Below are 19,484 nucleotides of genomic sequence, written 5' to 3' on the forward strand. Positions count from 1 at the left end.
TGGGGTTTTTGCTTCTTCATTTTCTTCAATGCCGATTCTATCTCATCAGGAAGGATATCGGGTATGTCACATGTTGCTTATTTGCGATCCATTTTCCCCACTGCTGGCCTCCTGGGCGCCTCCGTAGCCAGGTGGGAAGGAGCAGCAGTGCGTAGCACACGCTTCTTGATTAGACCGGGGTTCGAGCCCGTCACCACCAAATACGGAGGATGCGGAAAGGTTAAGGAATGACCACCGCATATCCTGGAGCAATATGGCCTTAGTTGCTAATGCTCCTAAAAACCAAACAACAACAACAACAACAACAGCTGGCCTCCTTCTCTTGCTCCTTATATAATACTTTCTAGTAGTCTTCTGCTATTTGAATTATGTCTTTTCTGCTATTTATAAGCACACCATCACTATTCTTCTAATTCAGTATCATTTATCTTACTGTATTACTTCTCATGACTGCTGATTTTAGTCCTTTGTTTTCCCTTAATGCTTGTTTTACTTTTATTGTGTTAAATCTTATGTTCTCTCTGAGTCTCTTTCTAATGGCTTTACATAACTCAGTATACTCAATTTTGGCATTAGCATTAGTAGAGGCATATGATGTAGAAAGCAAACTTATGCTAAGCTTTAAAAAAAAAAAAAAAAACCATCCCATTTCACCCATCCATTCACTCCAAATGTTTGTCTAGTTCTCCCTTGAACTAGAGAAATGAATGACTCACAGGAAGCTGATTATCAACAGGATGCAACTCAAAAAAATGCCCCCAATTACACGAAATCAGTGTACAATGGATGAGAAAACCTTCAGGGAATGGGCTACATTTCGAACAGGCCAATCAGCAGCATAATCAGTCCGTCTTTCCTGTGGTAGGATACACAAGCTACCCTGTATTCTCTAATTTTGCTATCAGCAGAGACCATCTGATTGAGATCACAAAGAAGCTACACTAAAGGCAGTAGTAGGTCCAGATGGGTTTCCACAGTTTATTTTGCAAATCTGCAGCGTTTACATTGTTGATATTCATGTGCATATTTTTAATCAAATAATCATTAGTACAGATCCCCCAGAAATCTGGAACACATACTTTGTGCACCCAGTACCAAAATGTAAGTATCCGAAAGGCTACATTCCCATCACCATCAGCTGTGGATTCCTGAAACTCTTCGAGAAGGCCATTAACCCTGAACTTACAGAACATTGCTTCAACCACAGGCCTCCCTCTCTCTCTCCACACAGTAATCAAAGGCAAGTCTACTAGTACCAACCTGCTTGACACACTTGCAAGAATACAAAAAAACCCTGAGGCGTGAGTGTAATTTTATGTTGTCTTCGATGTAAAAGCATATGATGGTGTCAGTAGGGTATAAGGTATGTTCGTGTCAAACGGCACCTGGGATTTCTCCCAACTCCGTGTGTGTTTCGCTGTATCGAGGACAATACACTGTCAAGCCAGAAACTTGAAAGTGTGTGGGCTGTGTCTGTGCAGCGTGATATGTTGTGCCCATTGTTTGACCGGCTTATTGGCCACCAGGCCCCAAGTGGAGCCTGACGTTGCCCATACCCTGCCACGTGGAGGCTAGCCGGGTGTATCCAGTATCACAACATATTGCTCTGGCAGGTCCTGCCACCTAGTTTCCTGGGATTTCAGTGGCTAGGACCTAAAAAAAAAAATACGTATTTGACATTTGTGCTTAATGGGATTGCTGTTTTAAGAAATCGCTGGTTGGGGGGGGGGGGTTGAACACTAAAGAGGTGTGTTAAAGACCTAATAGGTCGGGCAAAATTTTGATGTTATTAAATTTAGACGTGAGGCTATATGCTAGATAAAAGCTAATAGTGTTTGTTGTCTTAGAGATTTAGAACACAGCGCACACAAATTGCAAGTAACACGATATGCACAAATGAGAATGGAGTATCAAGTTACGAAGCTTTAAAAGTAGGAATGAAGAGAAGATTCTGAAAATAAATTTTTTTATATGATTGAAGATTCCATGGAAGTGTAAACACATTTCACCATAATAACCCACAGAATTCCAGCTGTCAGTATTATCGCAAATTCAATAAGATCGAATTTACTATCCGTTTATGATAGGTTGCATTAACAGAAAAGACCAATAAACAGGTAACTGCTAATTGTTTTATGGTTGTGACCTCCAGAAATTCGACCGAACCACGTGGTACAGTCGGAGACAATTGTAGGGTGATCTCAAGTGCTGCGGTCTCCTGCCCCGATTAAACGGCATGTTGTCCCAATTAAGCAAAGTAAACCTTGGCTGTTTTCTCGATTGGGTTCTGTTTTTTAAGATTTCTCCCAGATAAACAGCTTCCCCAATTAACCGGTGGCCTAGATAACTGGAATCCACTGTATATGGGAATATTTCTTACAGATTGCATCAGATAAGATTGACACGCGTAGGTGATGGCGTAATATTCCATCGGCTGTTACTTTCAGCTATGTAAGCATGCTCTGCATGAGTTGCAGTCATTCTTGCTTGTCAGGATGGCAAGTTACATGCAGTTGAAAGAAAGAGTGCTATCGTTGCTTTACGTGAGGAAGGACGTTCTTCCCGTCATATTGCTTCAGAGTGTCTTGTAATCAGTCAACAGTGAGTACATTATTTTCCAAACTCAAGAATACTGGTTCTGCTGATAGGAAAAAAGGAAACTGGATACAAATGAGTCTCTACGCCAAAACAGGACCACGTTTTGAAGCACTTATGCCTTAAAAACTGTAAAGCTTCTTCGTCTGAGCTGAAAAGAGAATGGGAAGAACATGCATGAGTGGTAGCAAGTGCAGTAGCAGTCAGAAGACACCTCTTCAAAAATAGACTTGTAGCCCATAGTCCTAAAAAGAAGTCCCTCCTTACACAAAAAATGAAAAAAGGCCCAATTAATTTGGTGTAAGGAGCATATGAAATGGACCCCCGAGCACGGGAAGTCAGTTATTTTTTTGGATAAGAAGAAATTCAACCTGCATGTCTCTGATGGGAGACAAACGATTCGCCTTAGACGTGGTGAACAATACCATCCAGACTGTATGGTGTCTGCAGTGAAATTCCCTACCAGCCAAATGATATGGTGGTGCATTTCATATCACCTGCAGTTTATAAAAGGTTCCGTAAATGCCAATGCATACCTGGCTATATTGGAAGACAAATTAGCATTAGCATTAGCATTAGTAGAGGCATATGATGCAAGAAAGCAAACTTATTCAGCATCAGCCAAAAAAAAAAGAAAAAAAAAAAAAAAAAAAAAAAAAACAACCACTACTCCCATTTCACCCCTCAATTCGTTCGAAATACCTGTCCAGCTGAGCCTTAAATTTGTTTAGGCTATCAACTTCAACAACAAGCGATGGAAGTCTATTCCACAAACCAACTGCCCGCTGGCTAAAGGCGAATTTCCGCACATCTATCCGACATCCGTCCTTCCTCAATTTGAATTTATGCCCTCTCAGGTGATTATTCTGAGCAAGAGGAAGAATTCCATCGGCATTGAGCATGCTCAAGCCATTCAAAGCCTTGTACACCTCTATCAGATCACCTCGGCGATGCCTAGTCTCCAGGCTCTGTAATTTGCAAAACTTAAGCCTTTCTTCGTAAGAGCAACCCTTTGTTCCATTCACTAATCTTGTTGCCCTTCTCTGTACTCATTCCAGCAGCTCTACATCCTTCTTGAAATGAGACCTCCAGACCTGTATACAGTACTCAAGGTGTGGCCTGACCAATGCCTTATACAAGGGAATAATCACATCCCTGTCCCTGCTAGAAAAATTCCTGTATATCATTGACAAGACACCATGAGCTACTCTTGCAGCTCGTCTGCACTGCTCAGAGAACTTCATATCTGCCTGCACAATTACCCCCAGGTCCTTTTCATTCTCTACCACTGTCAGCGTAGTACCACAGAGTTGATACGTTGATCTGGGGTTACTGTTTCCCATATGTAGTACTTTACATTTGTCAATGTTAAACTTCATTTGCCACCTCTCAGCCCATCTGCTCAACCTTTCCAGATCCTGTTGCAGCAGCATAGTATCAGTAGTGTCCTTAACAACCCTGCCAACCTTTGTATCGTCTGCAAACTTGGACATTAAGCCTGATACACCATCATCAATATCATTTATAAATACAGAAAACAACAATGGACCCAACACTGAACCCTGAGGAACTCCACTAATAACATTAGTCCACGTTGAGCAGTGTCCATTGATTACCACTCTCTGTCTTCTGCCACTCAACCATCCCTTTATCCATAGCAGCAATTTGCCTCGAATGCCACACTTCTCCAATTTGTGCAGCAGTCTTCCATGCGCAACAGTATCAAAAGCCTTTCTAAGATCCAAATATATAATATCAAAGTTATTCCCTGCATCCAGTTCTTTTGTGACTACATCATAGTATCCAATCAAATTGGTCAGACAAGACCTGCCCTTAACAAACCCATGCTGTGTCTGAGCTATAACTGAATTCTTGTCCAGATGATCCTGCAGTGCTTCTTTAACCAGTGCCTCCATTAATTTTCCTGGAACCGAAGTTAAACTAACAGGTCTATAATTACTTGTGTCAGCCTTTGATCCTCCTTTGTGAATTGGGGTTACATTTGCACATCTCCAGTCCATGGGTACCTCCCATGAGTCCAAAGAAGCTCTCATAATTATGGCTAGGGGTTTGCTTACTTCCTTTGCTGCCTCCTTTAATATAACTGGATAGATCCCATCCACCCCGGGTGCCTTTTTTATGTTTATCCTCAACAATTTCTCCTCCACTTTCCTCTCAGTTTTTAGAAAATCATCTAGCTCACTGCCAATGTTTACTTCACCTACGACATTCCCCTTCCTGAATAACTCCTCATGTGTGAATGTAGATGCAAAATACTCGTTTAGATTGTTAGCCACCTGAGCTGGATCCTCAACTGTTGAACCATCAACATCCAGTGGACCAATCTGATTCATCCGTTTCCTTCTTGAGTTTAAATAGGTAAAGAACTCTTTTCTGTTTTTCTTTGCATCCTTTGCCAAGGATTTCTCATAATCTGCCTTTGCCTGCCTAATCTCCTTTGTGACTTGGTTACAGACCAACTTATATCTATCATAGGCTTCCACGTCACCCATTAATTTGTATGTATCCCATGCATTTTTCTTCTCTGCCATATGTCTCATTAGTTCATCTGACAACCATTTAGGCCTGAACCTTGAACAATATTTCTTGGTTGGTATGTAAAGCCTGGTAGCTTCCAAGATTAGTTCCTTGAATGCTTCCCATTTTGAATTTGCTGTTGGTAACATCATCAGTTGGTCCCACTGTATAGAATTTAAATACTGTCTCAGACCAGCATAGTCTCCTTTACGAAAGCAAAAACCCTTCCCTTTACCTCTGATGGTAGTTACCTCCTTGAGTAAATCCCACTTCAGCACACTGTGATCACTGCCACCCAGTGGTTCATTTATCTGCAGATTCCTAATGCATGAAGAATCACTACTGATAATCAGATCAAGAGTATTACTCCCTCTAGTTGCCTCCCGAACATGCTGGTGTAGAGAACAATCATCCAATAAATCCACAAAAGCCTTGCTAGTGTGTGAGTGACCAACCCACAAATTCCAGTCAATATCTGGGAAATTAAAATCCCCCATTATAAGACTCTCTGATTTACTGGCCCACTCTATTTCCCTGTACAGTATCTTATTATACTCATCAGAGTCATTAGGCCTATAGCACACTACTACTCAATTTTGATTTACCTATGCTTATGTCACACCAAACTGACTCAACACTGCACTGTCCAGCGATGTCAACTGGCTTCACTTCCTTGGATTTTATGTGTTTTTTAACTAATAGCATAACCCCTCCTCCCTTCCTATCCTGTCTATCCTTTCTGTAGACGTTGTACTCCCCAAATTCCAGTTCTGCATTCCTTATATCTGTGTGACACCATGTCTCTGATATCCCAACAATATCTGCCTTTGATGTTTTGAGTAATACCTCAAATTCATCAAATTTATTTACTAAACTCCTAGCATTAGTGTACACGCAAGTATACATGCACCTGTTTCTATTCTTAGCTACCCTAACACAACCCATGTGTTTTCTTGTACCGCAATGACTTCCAGCAGTCTCTGAAATATCCTGCATCTTGTTTTTCAGGCTTCTGCTCATTCCAATAGAAGCAGTGCGCAAGAATCTCTTTCACCTCTGCCCGTGGCTACTGTTAATCCATTAATCTTTGTCTCCCCCCAAGCTAGCAGTTTTCCGACCCACCTAACACTGCCTCGATAGCATCAGCAAATATTCTTGCACCCTTTCTATTTAAGTGTATCCCATCCCTGTAGAAGCAATCTCTCCTGTTAACAAGTACAGTCCAGGCTGAAAAAAATTCTACCCCTTCAGCCTTGCACAATCTTTCCAGGGCCGAATTGATCGACAAGGCTCTGAACGACAAATTGCTGCCAACCATTAGAGACCATTTCAACCTGCCAAGTAACTGAATCTTTCAGGACAACGCTGCTCTTTATCATTGGGCTAAAAGTGTAAGTAGGCACTTCTGTAGTTACTTTAGCTTCATTTCTGCATTAGAGGTTCGACAGTAATATGTTTACGTTTGTTACAGGCGAAAAAGTAGTTGTCCATTTTTTCACCTGTGAGAACGGTCCATTACAACTCTTAGCTGGCCAGGAAACAGCCCAGACCTGAATCCTATAGAGAACTGTTGGCACCATGTGGAATCTGCAGTTGCCAGAAAGAAACCAAAGACCCCTCGTGAACTGCAGGAAGCCATAATTCGTGTTTGGAACTATGAACTATCAGTTGATTATCTTCAGAAATTGATCTTGTCAATGCCTCGACGGTGTGCTGCTGCCGCCATCAGGGCCAGAGGCAGTTCAACTAAACATTAGTTTGCACCTGGTGAACTTTTCATTTTGTGTTCCATTTAAAATGATAAACTGAAGCAAATTGAAGGCGTCTGATAACATTTCAGCCATAATTGTCATGTTTACCAAAACTGTTGTACAAGGGTTGCAAATGCTCATTTTGGAATATTTTGAGAGCATCTGTCAAATATTACTTAGCTTTGCCCTAACTATTAATAAATATCTTTTGTTTATATTTCTATTTGTGATGCTAGTCATTAATGTAACATACTATCGCAAAAAAGGGTTAGAAATGTGAAATTCCTAGGTTGTTGTTGTTATTTGTTATTTGGTTTTTAGGAGCATTAGCAACTAAGGCCATATTGCTCCGGGGATATACGGTGGTCATTCCCTGACCTTTCCGCATCCTCCGTATTTGGTGGTCACTGGCTCGAACCCCGGTCTAATCAAGAAGCGTGTGCTACGCACTGCCGCTCCTGCCCACCTGGCTACGGAGGCGCCCCCAAATTCCTAGGTGATGCACTTTCTTTGAACACCTGTGTAGGCGTTGGTATCAATGATGGACTGTTGGTAAATCTTACATTGTAATGCATAAGAAAAGGACATTGGACATGCCCTTACCCTTCCTAACAAAAAGATGAAATTCCAGTGCCATAAACTGGATAAACAGAACCCAGAATTTCTCAAACAAATAACAGAGCAATTAGCATGATGATGCAAGAAAGCAAGCTTTTTCATCAGGCAATAAAAAAAAAAAAAAAAAAAACCCTCCCATTTCACCCATCCAGTTTCCCCAAAAGTTTACCTAGTTCTCTCCTGAATTTATTTAAGCTGTCAACTTCCACAACAACAAATGGAAGTATTTTCCAGCAATCATCCACCAGCTGGCTAAAGGCAAATTTCCGCACATCTATTCTACAAGTCTTTCTTCAGTTTGAATTTATGTCCCCTCAGGTGCATAATCTGAGCAAGAGAAAGAATCCCATCAGCATTCAGCTTGCTAAACTATTTAAGGCCGTATACACCTCAATCAGATCATCTCACAGGTTCCTAATCTACAGATGCTGCAGTTTTTCAGAACTAAAGCCTTTCTTGGTAAGTGCAACCCGTTGGTCCCCTCACCAATCTTGTTGCCCTACTCTGTACTCATTCCAGCAGCCCTACATCCTTCCTAAAATTAGACCTCCAGACTTGTATGTGGTTGTCAAGGTGCTGCTTGAACATTGCCTTATATAATGGGATAATCACATCCTTAATGCCTGTATATCATTGACAAGCCCCAAGAGCTGCTCTTTCAGCCTGTCTGCACTGCTCAGTAAACTTATCTGGCTGCACAATTTCTCCCAAATCTTTTTCATTCTCCACTACCCTCAGGGTTGTTGGTACATTACTCTGGGGATGCTACTACCCATATGCAGTACTTTGCATTTGTCAATGTTAAACTTCAGTTGCCAACTCTCAACCATCTGCCCAACTTTTCTAGATCCTGTTGCAGTAGCATACTGTCATTAACAACCCTGCCAATCTTCGTAATGTCTGCAAACTTGGACATTAAGAAAACAACAATGGGCCCAACACCGAACCCTGGTGGACTCAACTAATGATATTAGTCCATGAAGAGAACATTGTCCGTTGATTACCACTCTGTCCACTCAACCATCCCTTTATCTATTGTAGCAACTCGCCCTTAATGCCACACAGCTCTAATTTGTACAGTAGTCTTCCCTGTGCAACAATATCAGAAGTCTTCCTAAAATCCAAGTACAGTAAGCACTGGTTATAGTGATCACGTTTGCAAATTGAATTGTGATTCTAATAAGCAAAAATCTATGAATATTATCCACTGGCTATAAAAATAACGATATAAAGCATGTAATTACATGTTATTTTAATTTAAAGTACACTTAACCAAATATGAAAATATGCTGTATTGCCAATTAAATTATATATGAAAATCAGATGAATATTATCGACAGGTTAGCAAAATAAAAATAAATTTATACTTACGTACATAGCGTAATTAATATACATATTAATTAATTATTAATATGTATATCTATTTATTGATTTTTTAATATTGTATAAGTCTATATTCACAATCACTTGTACCATTTTCGACACTCTCTTCAGGACGGCTGTAGTGTTACGATTTTGCCAGTTTTGTAACTGGAATTCTTTCTGTTCACCCTCATTTTCCTCCTCATTGGCGAAATTATCAGTAACAGACTGGGCAATTTCTTCATCTGTTAAAGCTGTAGTAGCTTGAAGATGACCATCTATGATCACCCAATCATTAAACTATTGTTCACCCATGTCTTCAGGCTTTTCAATGTGATCAGTATTGTGACTAAGTTGACCATCATGAATAATTAATCCACATTTTTTGAAATAGTCGCTAATGCAAAAAAAAAAAAGAAAAAAGAAAAAACTTGGAAAAATTTAAAAACTTGGAAAAATTTCGTAACTTGCCACCATTGTTATACAATACAACATTATATCCCATTAGCTTAGTATAGTATATAATATTATCAATTAACCAGTAAAATTTATTAATTTTGTTAAACTTCATTGTCAATTAAATTGTACTTTTTTAGGGTACAATTTAATTGACAAGTTTAGGGTTATAATTTTGCATTGAAATTGAAATTTTATTGATATTGAATCGAAATCATGACTCAGAGCAGAAAAGCAAAAGGCTCAATCTAAATGGAGTGCTGTGGCTCAGGGTAGAACTGAGGGGGTCAGTTACCCTCTGAATCACAGCCTTTTAAAATGCACTGCTTGCTTAACATTTGTGGATCAAATGGGTACAGGACATGATATTGCCATGGGGGATGTCTTTGTGTGTGTGTGTGTGTGTGTGTGTGTGTGCGTGCGTGCGTGTGTGTGTGTGTGTGTGTGTGTGTGTGTGTGTGTGCGTGCGTGCGTGTGTGTGTGTGTGTGTGCGTGTGTGTGTGTGTGTGCGCGCGCGCGCGCAATGTAAGGAGTGTAAGGAAATCAGGCGACAACTCAGCGTTGTTATGGGCCTATATGAGAGCTCAAAGGACAGGGTGGATGCCCTTGAAGGATCTAAATTGAGAGGCCCATCAAGCTCTCAGCTACCCGCATCAACGCCAGAGCTTACACTTGATCATCACGCAACAGAGCGGCAAACCCCAAGGTAGAATGCACTGGTCCCACAGGAACTAGTAGTTGTTGGTGACTCTGTTGTCAGGGAAACGGGAAACATGCTATGTAAAAAGGATAGGTGGAACAGGGCCAGGGTATGCCTGCCAGGGGCAAAAGTTGATGATGTTGTAGAGCAGATATCATCTTTTAAGGGCACAAAAGGTGATATTGTTGTATCCGTTGGCACTAATGATATTAAGAGTAGGAGACCTGCGGAATTGCTTAACAAGTACAGGTAACTGTTGAAAAAAAAGCCGTGAATTAGGGTTGAATTTGAAAGTGTCTGCAATTCTGCCCAGACACGACAGGAGGGAGTATATGATGAGAGACTTCTCGATCGATTCGGCTCTGGAAACATTGTGCAAGGCTCAAGGGGTAGAATATTTTTCAGCCTGTTTTTTCTGTACTTGTTAACAGGAGAGACTGTTTCTACAGGGATGGGATACACTTAAATAGAAAGGGTGCAAGAATGTTTGCTGATGCTATCGAGGCAGTGTTAGGTGGGTAGGAAAACTGCTAGCTTGTGGGGATACAAGGACTAATAGATTAACAGTAGCCACTGGCAGGGGTGAAAGTGATTCTTGCACTGCTTCTGTTGGAATGAGCAGCAGCCCGGAAAACAAGATGCAGGGTACTTCAGAGACTGCTGGGAGTCATTGTGGTACAAGTAAACACATGGATTGTGTTAGGATAGCTAAGAATAGGAACAGGTGCATGTATACTTGCGTATACACCAATGCTAGGAGTTTGGTAAATAAATTTGATGAATTTGAGGTATTGCTCAAAACATCAAAGGCAGATATTGATGGGATATCAGGGACAAGATGTATCACAGATATAAGGAATTCAGAGCTGGAATTTGGGGAGTACAATGTGTACAGGAAGGATAGATAGGATAGGAATGGAGGAGGGATTATGCTATTAGTTAAGAAACACATAAAATCCAAGGAAGTGAAACCAGTTGACATCACTGGACAGTGCAGTGTCGAGTCAGTTTGGTGTGACATAAGCACTGGGAGATCAAAATTGAGAGCATGAGTGTGTTATAGGCCGAATGACTCTGATGAGTATAATAAAAAAACTGTACAGGGAAATAGAATTGGCCAGTAAATCAGAGAGTGGTTTAATGGGGGATTTTAATTTCCCAGATATTGACTGGAATTTTCGGGTTGGTCACTCACACACTAGCAAGGCTTTTGTGGATTTATTGGAAGATTGTTTTCTGTGTCAGCATTCGGGAGGCAACTAGAGGGAGTAATACTCTTGATCTGATTATCAGTAGTGATTCTTCATGCATTAAGAATCTGCAGATAAAGGAACCACCAGGTGGCAGTGATCACAGTGTGCTGAAGTGGGGTTTACTAAAAGAGGTAACTACCATTAGGGGTAAAGGGAAGGGTTTTTGCTTTCACAAAGGCGACTATGGTGGTCTGAGACATTATTTAAGTTCTATACGGTGGGACCAACTGATGATGTTACCAACAGCAAATTCAAAATGGGAAGCATTCAAAGAATTTATCTTGGAAGCTACTAGGCTTTACATACCAACTAAGAAATATTGTTCAAGGTTTAGGCCTAAATGGATGTCAGATAACTAGTGAGACATATGGCAGAGAAGAAAAATAATTGGGATACATATATATATATATGTATTAATGGGTGACATGGAAGCCTATGATGGTTCTTTGAAATTTGATTCTATAAAGTGGCTGATTCTACACCGATGAGCCAAAACATGACCACCTACCTAATGTGATATTGGTCCTCCATGTGCAGCCAAAATAGCTTGTACCCGGCAAGGCATGGACACTACAAGATTTCTAAATGTATCTTGTGATATCTGGTACCAATCCACATAACCAGCAGATCCTTTAACTCCTGTAAGGTCCGTGGCCGCAGATCGGAGTTGCTGTTCCAACACAAACCACAGATGGTTGATGGGATTGATATCTTGGGAATTTGGAGGCCAGGGCAATAGCTGGAAGTCTTCCTCATGTTCCACGAACCAGTCTCGAACAATCTGGGCGATGTGGCATGGCGCATTATCCTTCTGAAAGGCGGCACCGCCAGAGTGGAAGACTGTTGCCATGAAAGGGTATACCTGGTCAGCAATGATGTTTAGGTAGGTGGTAGACGTCAAGAGTGCCTGGCACATGGATGACTGGACCCAGGGTATCCATGCAGAACATCTCCCAAAGCATGACACCGCTGCCACTGGCTTGTTTTCATCCCACTGTGCATACAGATGCCATCAGTTCCCCAAATAAATAACGCACACATACCTGGCCATCCACATGGTACAACAGGAAATGTGATTCATCGGACCAGACGACCTTCTTCCAATCACTCAAGGTCCAGTTCCGATGCTTGCATGCTCATTGTAGCCGCTGTTACCAGTGAACTGTGGTTAGCATGGGCACTTGGAGCAGCCTGCGGCTATGCAGCCCCATTGTCAGCTGGGTGTGATGTACTGTGCGTTGTGACACATTGCTCCTGTCACCAGCATTTCAATTACCGGCGATTTGCACCACAGTCGCCCTTCTGTTGCTACGTACCATCCGGGAGAGCCTACGCTCACTTCGAGCATCGATGACCCGTGGTTGTCCAACACCTTGCCAGCGATTAGTGGGTTCCCCCTTCTCGGAGCACTTTTGGTAGGTCCCCACCAGCCGTGCCGTTTCAGATATGCTCTGACCCAGTCATCTGGCATTAAAATTTAGCCTTTGTCAAACTCTTAAGTCCACTGCCTTTCCCATCTGAAGAACAAGAGTAACACTGATTAACGGAGCTCAGCACCTGCTGTGCACCTGTGTACTATCCCAACCTGTGCACCTGCCATAGTTCACCTGCAGTTTCTTCGATTTACATAACGACTTGCTGGTCATAATGTTTTGGCTCATCGGTGTAATAACCAGTGATCGTTATAACTGGTGTTTACTGTATATGATATCAAAATTATTTTTTGAATCCAGTTCCTTTGTGACCTCATTATAGTAACCTATCAAACAAATCCATGCTGTGTCTGAACTATAACTGCACTCTTGTCTAGATGATCCTTCAATGCTTCTTTAACCAGTGACTCCATTATTTTCCCCAGAACAGAAGTTAAACTAACAGGTCTGTAATTACTTGTGTTCCTATTTGAATCCCCCTCTGTGAATTGGGGATATATTTGTACATCTCCAGTCCATGGAGACCTTCCTGAGTCCAAGAATGCTCTCGTAATTATGGCTAAGGGTTTGCTTACTTCCTTTACTGCCTCCTTTAATATAACTGAATAGATCCCACCACCTCGGGTACCTTTCTGATGTTTAATTTCAATAATTTTTTCCCCACTTAGCTCTCAGTTATTACAAAATTTAGCTTCCTGTTGGTGTTTGATAACGCCCACTTCCATGCAGAATTCCTTATGTGTGAATGTAGATGCAAAATACTCATTCAGTTTGTCAGCTACCTGACCAGGATCATTGACAGTCAAACCTTCAATACCAAGTGGACCAGTCTGATTCATCCCTTTTCTTTTAGGGTTTAATTCATTTGGTGAAATCATAATTTCACTCAAACATAATACATTGGCAGTAATCTGCCTTTAAATAGAAATATAGTAATTGTTTCCCACTGACCTCGCTGATATTGTTGGCATTATGAGGGCTTGGTATGAGAGGTGTATTATCCCATACTAATCCTTGTGTAAATTTTTATTCATGGTATATTTGCATGGTTTCCACGAATTGGTTATTTTTTCATGACATGCAGGTTCACTTTTTGTTTTGGTAGGTTTATTATTCACCATATAAAATTTTATTGAAATTTCATCAGATGGTGATGCGATATTTCTACAAATGTTTGACTCCTAGACTTTTGATTATAAATGTCATAATATAAATGGGTGTAAATATGTCATAATATAAATGGGCAAATTTAGCTTAAAATTTGTCTACATTTTTTAATAAATATATGTAATTATATATATACATTTTTGTGCTTTAGTTGTTAAAATTTTTATTTTGTAATAACTAGTGAAGCCCTGTTAATAAGAGTTACCTTTATTAAGGCTAAAGATAAAGCTGGTGCAGCCCATCTGTTTACACAGTTTTGTCATAAAACAGTAAATGAAGAAGAAGAAATAGCACATAAACTTCTAGGAGAACAGTTTCAGGTAAAAGTTTTACATTTGTTGTTATTAAAAAAAAAAAAAAAGTTAGTATTAGCATTAGTAGAAGCATATGGTGCAAGCAAGTTTAAGTTGCATCAGCCAAAAAAAAAAAAACCTTCCCATTTTACCCATCCATTCATTCCAAACGTTTTTCTAGTTTTGCCTTGCATTTATTTAAGCTGTCAACTTCTACAACTACAGATGGAAGTTTGTTCCAGCAGTCAACCATCCACTGGTTAAAGGCAAATTTCAGCATGTCTATTTCTTCAATTTGAATTTGTCAGACTAATCTGGTAAAGATGAAGAATCCCATCAGCATTGAGCTTGCTCAAACAATTCAAGGCCTTATACACCTCGGTCAGATCACCTAGCAGGTGCTTAGCCTCCAGGCACTTCAATTTGCAGAACTTAAGCCTTTCTTGGTAACAGCAACCCTTTGTTCTCCTCACAAATCTCTTTGCCAAGGGGATAATCACCTCCTTATCCCTATTAGAAAAATTCCTGTATATCATTGACAAGACACCGTGAACTATTCTTGCAAACTGTCTGCACTGTTCAGAAAACTTCAAACTTCATATCTGACTACACAATTCAGGTCTGCACCAGGTCATTTTCATTCTCTACCACTCTGAGTGTAACACCACACAGTTGATACCTTATTCTTGGGTTACTGTTACGCATATGCAGTAGTTTACATTTGTCAATGTTAAACTTCAGTTACCACCTCTCAGACCATCTGCTCAACTTTTCTTGATCCTTTTGCAGTACCGTACTGTCATTAGTGTCATTAACAACCCTGTCAACCTTCGTATCTTCAGCAAACGTGGACATCAATATCATTGATAAATATACAAAACAACAATGGGCCCAACACAGAACCCTGGGAGACACTATTAATGACATTACTCCATGAAGAGCAGTGTCCATTGATTACCACTCTGTCTTCTCCCACTCTACAATGGATAAAAGGATGGGTATCCTTTTATCCATTATAGTAACTTGCCTTTAATGCCATACTGCTCCAATTTGTACAGTAGTCTTCCATGTGCGAGTATCAAAAGCTTCCCTGAAATCCAAGTATATCATATCAAAATTATTTTTTCATTCAGTTCCTTTGTGACCACATGATAGTATCCAATCAAATTGGTCAGACAAGAGCTCCCCTTAACAAACCCATGCTGTATCTGAATTCTTCTGGGGTCTTGTCTAGATGATCCTGTAGTGCTTCTTTAACCAGTGCCTCCATTAATTTCCCTGGAACAAAAGTTTAACAAGTCTGTAATTACTTATGTCACCCTCTGATCCCCCTTTGTGAATTGGGGACACATTTGCATATCTCCAGTCCATGGGGACCTCCTCTGAGTTCAAGAACATTTCATAATTATGGCTAAAGGTTTGCTACCTTCCTTTGTTGCTTCCTTTAATATAGCTAGATGGATCCCATCACCCCATGAGCCTTTCATGTGAACAATTTCTCCTCTACTTTGCTCTCAGTATTAACAAAACCTGAATAACTCCTAATGTGTGAATGTAGATAAAAATACTCTTCAGTTTGTCAGCTACCTGAGCAGGGTTCCAACAGTTGAACCATTCATATCAATAGGACCAATCTAATTCATCCCCTTCAAGAATTTACATAAGTAAAGAACTCTTTACTGTTTTTTTTTTTTTTTTTGCATCCTTTGCCAAAGATTTCTCACCTGCCTTCGCCTGCCTAACCTCCTTTGTGATTTGATTACACACCAGCTTATATCGGTCATAAGTGCCTGTGTCACCTGATGATTTATATGCATCTCATGCATTTTTCTTCTCTGCCACAAGGCTTATTACTTCATCTGACATCCATTTAGGCTTAAACCTTGAACAGTATTCCTTAGTTGGGACAAAAAGCCTATTAGCTTCCAAGATTACTTCCTTGAATCTTTTACATTTAGAATTTGCTGCTGGTAACATCATCAGTTGGTCCCACTGTATAGACTTTAAAAACTGACTCAGACCATCTTAGTCATCTTTTCGAAAGAAAAAACCCTTCCCTTTTCCACTGATGGTAATTACATTCTTAATGCATGAAGAATCACTATCGATAATTATATCAAGAGTATTACTCCTTAAGGTTTCCTCTCGAACATGCTGCTGTAGAAAACAAAAAAAAAAAAAAAAAGGTAAAGTGCAGCCATTATCAACCCACTGCAAGATGGAAGCCTCCTCAACAATTCATGCTGAGGGAAATGAACCATAATCTGCCACGCTGGTCCAGTGCGGGTTGGCAGATCAACCATATTCAGCAGTCAGGGGCTTGAACCCCGGTCTACTGAAATAGCGTGTGCTACTGCATTCCCACTCCTGACTACTCGGCTATGGAGGCTATGTAGAAAACAATCATCCAATAAATCCAAAAAAAGGCTTGCTGGTGTGCGAGTGACTAACCAGAAGTCCAAGTCAGTATCTGGGAAGTTAAAATCCCCCATTATAAGACAATCTGATTTACTTGCCCACTCTGTTTTTTTGTGCAGTTGTTCTTTATACTCATCAGAATCATTATTCCTATAACACACTCCTACTGTCAATTTTGCTTTCCTTGTGCTTGTGTCACACCTAACTGACTCAAAATAGCACTCTCCGCCCATGTCAACTGGATTAATTTCCCTTGATTTGTGTTTTTAAACTAACAGCATAACCCCTCCTATCCTGTCTATCGTTCCTGTACATATTGTACTCTCCAAATTCCAATTCTGCATTCCTTATATCTGTGTGACACCATGTCTCTGATATTCCAACAATATCTGCCTTTGATGTTTTGACCTCAACTTAATCAAATTTATTTTCTAAACCCCTAGCATTTGTGTACACACAAGTATACATGGACCTGTTCTTATTCCTATCTACCCTAACTCAGCCCGTGTATTTACTTATTCTGTGATAACTCCCAGCAGTTTCTGAAATCCCCATCAACTTGTTTTCCTGGCTGCTGCTCATTCCAATAGAAGCAGTGCAAGAATCACTTTCACCTTTGCTAGTGGGTACTGTTAACCTTTTAGTCTGTGAATTCCCCCAAGCTAGCAGTCTTCCAACACTGCCTCAATAGCATCAGCAAATATTCTTGCACCCTTTCTAATTAAATGTATGTCATCCCTGTAGAAACAGTCTCTCCTGTTAACAAGCACAGACCATGCTGTGAAAACTCTACCCCATGAGCCTTGCGCAATCTCTCCAGGGCCAAATTGATCGACAAGGCTCTCATCATATATGCCCTCCTATCGTGTCTTCCTAGAATTTTAGACACTTTCAAATTCAGCCCTAACTCTCTGCCTTTTTTTTTTTTTTTTTTTTTTTTTTTTTTTTCAATATTGACCTATACTTGTTAAGTAATTACGCCGTTCTCCTACTCTTATTGTCATTAGTTCCAACATGTACAACATAATGACCTTTTTGTGCCCTTAAAGGTGATATCTGCACAACATCAAGAATTTTTCCCCCTGGCAGACATACACTGGTCCTTTTCCACCTATCCTTTTTACACAAATTTCCCTGACAATAGTCACAGACAACACCTAGTTCCTGTGTTACCAGTGCATTCTGCCTCAGGGATTGCTGCCTGATGATCAAGTGTAGGCTCTGGCATTGATGCGTGCAACTGAGAGCCTGATGGGTCCCCAATTTAAGTCCTTCGAGGGCATCTACCTCATCCTTCAATTTCTCATTATGACCCATAACAATGCTGAGTTGGGGCCTATCTTCTTCATACTTAGAAGAAGAAATCTTTATTGCATACAAAATGCATATGCCGTACACAATACCCTTCACGGCTACAAGCCAGGGGTTAAACTTCTTACATCGAGCACATACAGACTGTTTCCCATTCCTGTGAGCTCCACAAACAAACAAGCAGTACATTTCAAAAGGCTGTGATTCAGAGGACAACCACTGCCCTCAGTTCTCCCCCGAGCCGCAGCACTCTCACTACCTTGAGCCTTTTGCTTTGCTGCTCCGGTCAGATGCATGATTTCGATTCAATTTCAATACAATTAAAAAAAAATTATACACTAAAATATTACGCTAAACTTATCTCAATGCAGTAATAACACTATTTCAGTATAGAGTTTTACCTTCTATCAGTTAACGTTATATAGTGTGAATCAGAGCTGTAATACTCAATACGTTCTACGTTGATATTAATATTTGTAAAATAATAAATAAATAAATAAATATGATCTTTATTATAAGGTTCCTAGGTACACGCAGGTACCCTACCTTTACAAACCCTTCACGGCACTAAGCCAGGGGGTTAACAAGCAGCAGAGATATCATCTCGCCGGAAATGTAATAAATACATAATAGGATAAATAAATAGCATACAGCAGATTGAATTTAGTTAAAAATAAAATATAATAACAATAATAAAATAATAAAATAAATTAAAATAACATGACAGTTTTCTAGAATTAGAGTTTCCCTGAAATTCTTGCCGAGCCGGAGCGAACTCACATCAGTTGATGGTTGTGGAACACACGTGCAGATCCAGGATGCGCCGTCTGTACTTTTTGTAATCGACGATTTTGCACAAGTCGGCATCCAAGGACTGAGCTAGATGGAGCTTCTGATAAGGGAGGAACCGATCTTTAAAATATAACCTCGACAGAAGAGCAAGAAGCTTGGGAGTGGAGTGGAGTGCTGGTTGAGGAATTCTCCAGCACACGGTGTCCCAAATGTTGGGCACTGAGATTCTTCCAGCGATCAATTTGATGGTGAAGATTAGTCTTCTTTCGTTCATTAAGACTGCGAATCTGGTTAAATTTAGTGCTTTGGCCATCGGTGTTGTGTGAAGTTGTGGCGGGAGATGACACTTCCAGGTAGCCCACTTCAGGAGCCAGTATTCCGCGTTGGTCAATGGTTTGATTGTTGTGTCTGCAGCTGAGCCCCACAACTCTACCCCCATTCAGTATATCTCCGAAGATCATTGTCCTGATATACATTCTTATCAGATTGGTGTTATGAATATGTAGCAAGTGCTGCTTGGCAATCCACCGTTTCCTGTTGAATTTTGCACAGAGTTCTTCAATTTGATGATGGAATCTTAATTTTCAATCAAAGGTCACACCCAGGTCTTTCTGCTTTTCGACGCAGGGGACCAAGACTCCGTCTATCGCAGGTTGAATTATTGTTGGTGTGTGTTTCAGTGAGAAGACCATGATGGCGGATTTTGCAGGATTGACTTGCAGGTCAAATCTCATGAGGTACTGCTTTATTTCTGATAAAGTCTTGTTGATGGTTGCCGTTGTGTCTATTGCTTTATC

The 19,484-nt window shown here is 40.5% G+C and overlaps 1 protein-coding gene across 1 annotated transcript in view; it reads left to right on the top strand.

The window, feature by feature from the left end:
- The window catches only part of Smyd5 (SET and MYND domain containing, class 5), a 331,312-nt gene that overhangs the window by 111,740 nt on the left and 200,088 nt on the right, over window positions 1-19,484 (top strand). Inside the window, exon 5 of the mRNA XM_090387391.1 lies at window positions 14,089-14,193. Within this exon, the coding sequence (XP_090243517.1) occupies window positions 14,089-14,193 (105 nt within the window). The remainder of the gene's footprint in view (window positions 1-14,088; window positions 14,194-19,484) is intronic.

Source organism: Mastigoproctus giganteus, chromosome 13, assembly GCF_048544385.1.
Source record: "Mastigoproctus giganteus isolate SK-2022 chromosome 13, ASM4854438v1, whole genome shotgun sequence".
Taxonomy (NCBI): Eukaryota; Metazoa; Arthropoda; class Arachnida; order Uropygi; family Thelyphonidae; genus Mastigoproctus; species Mastigoproctus giganteus.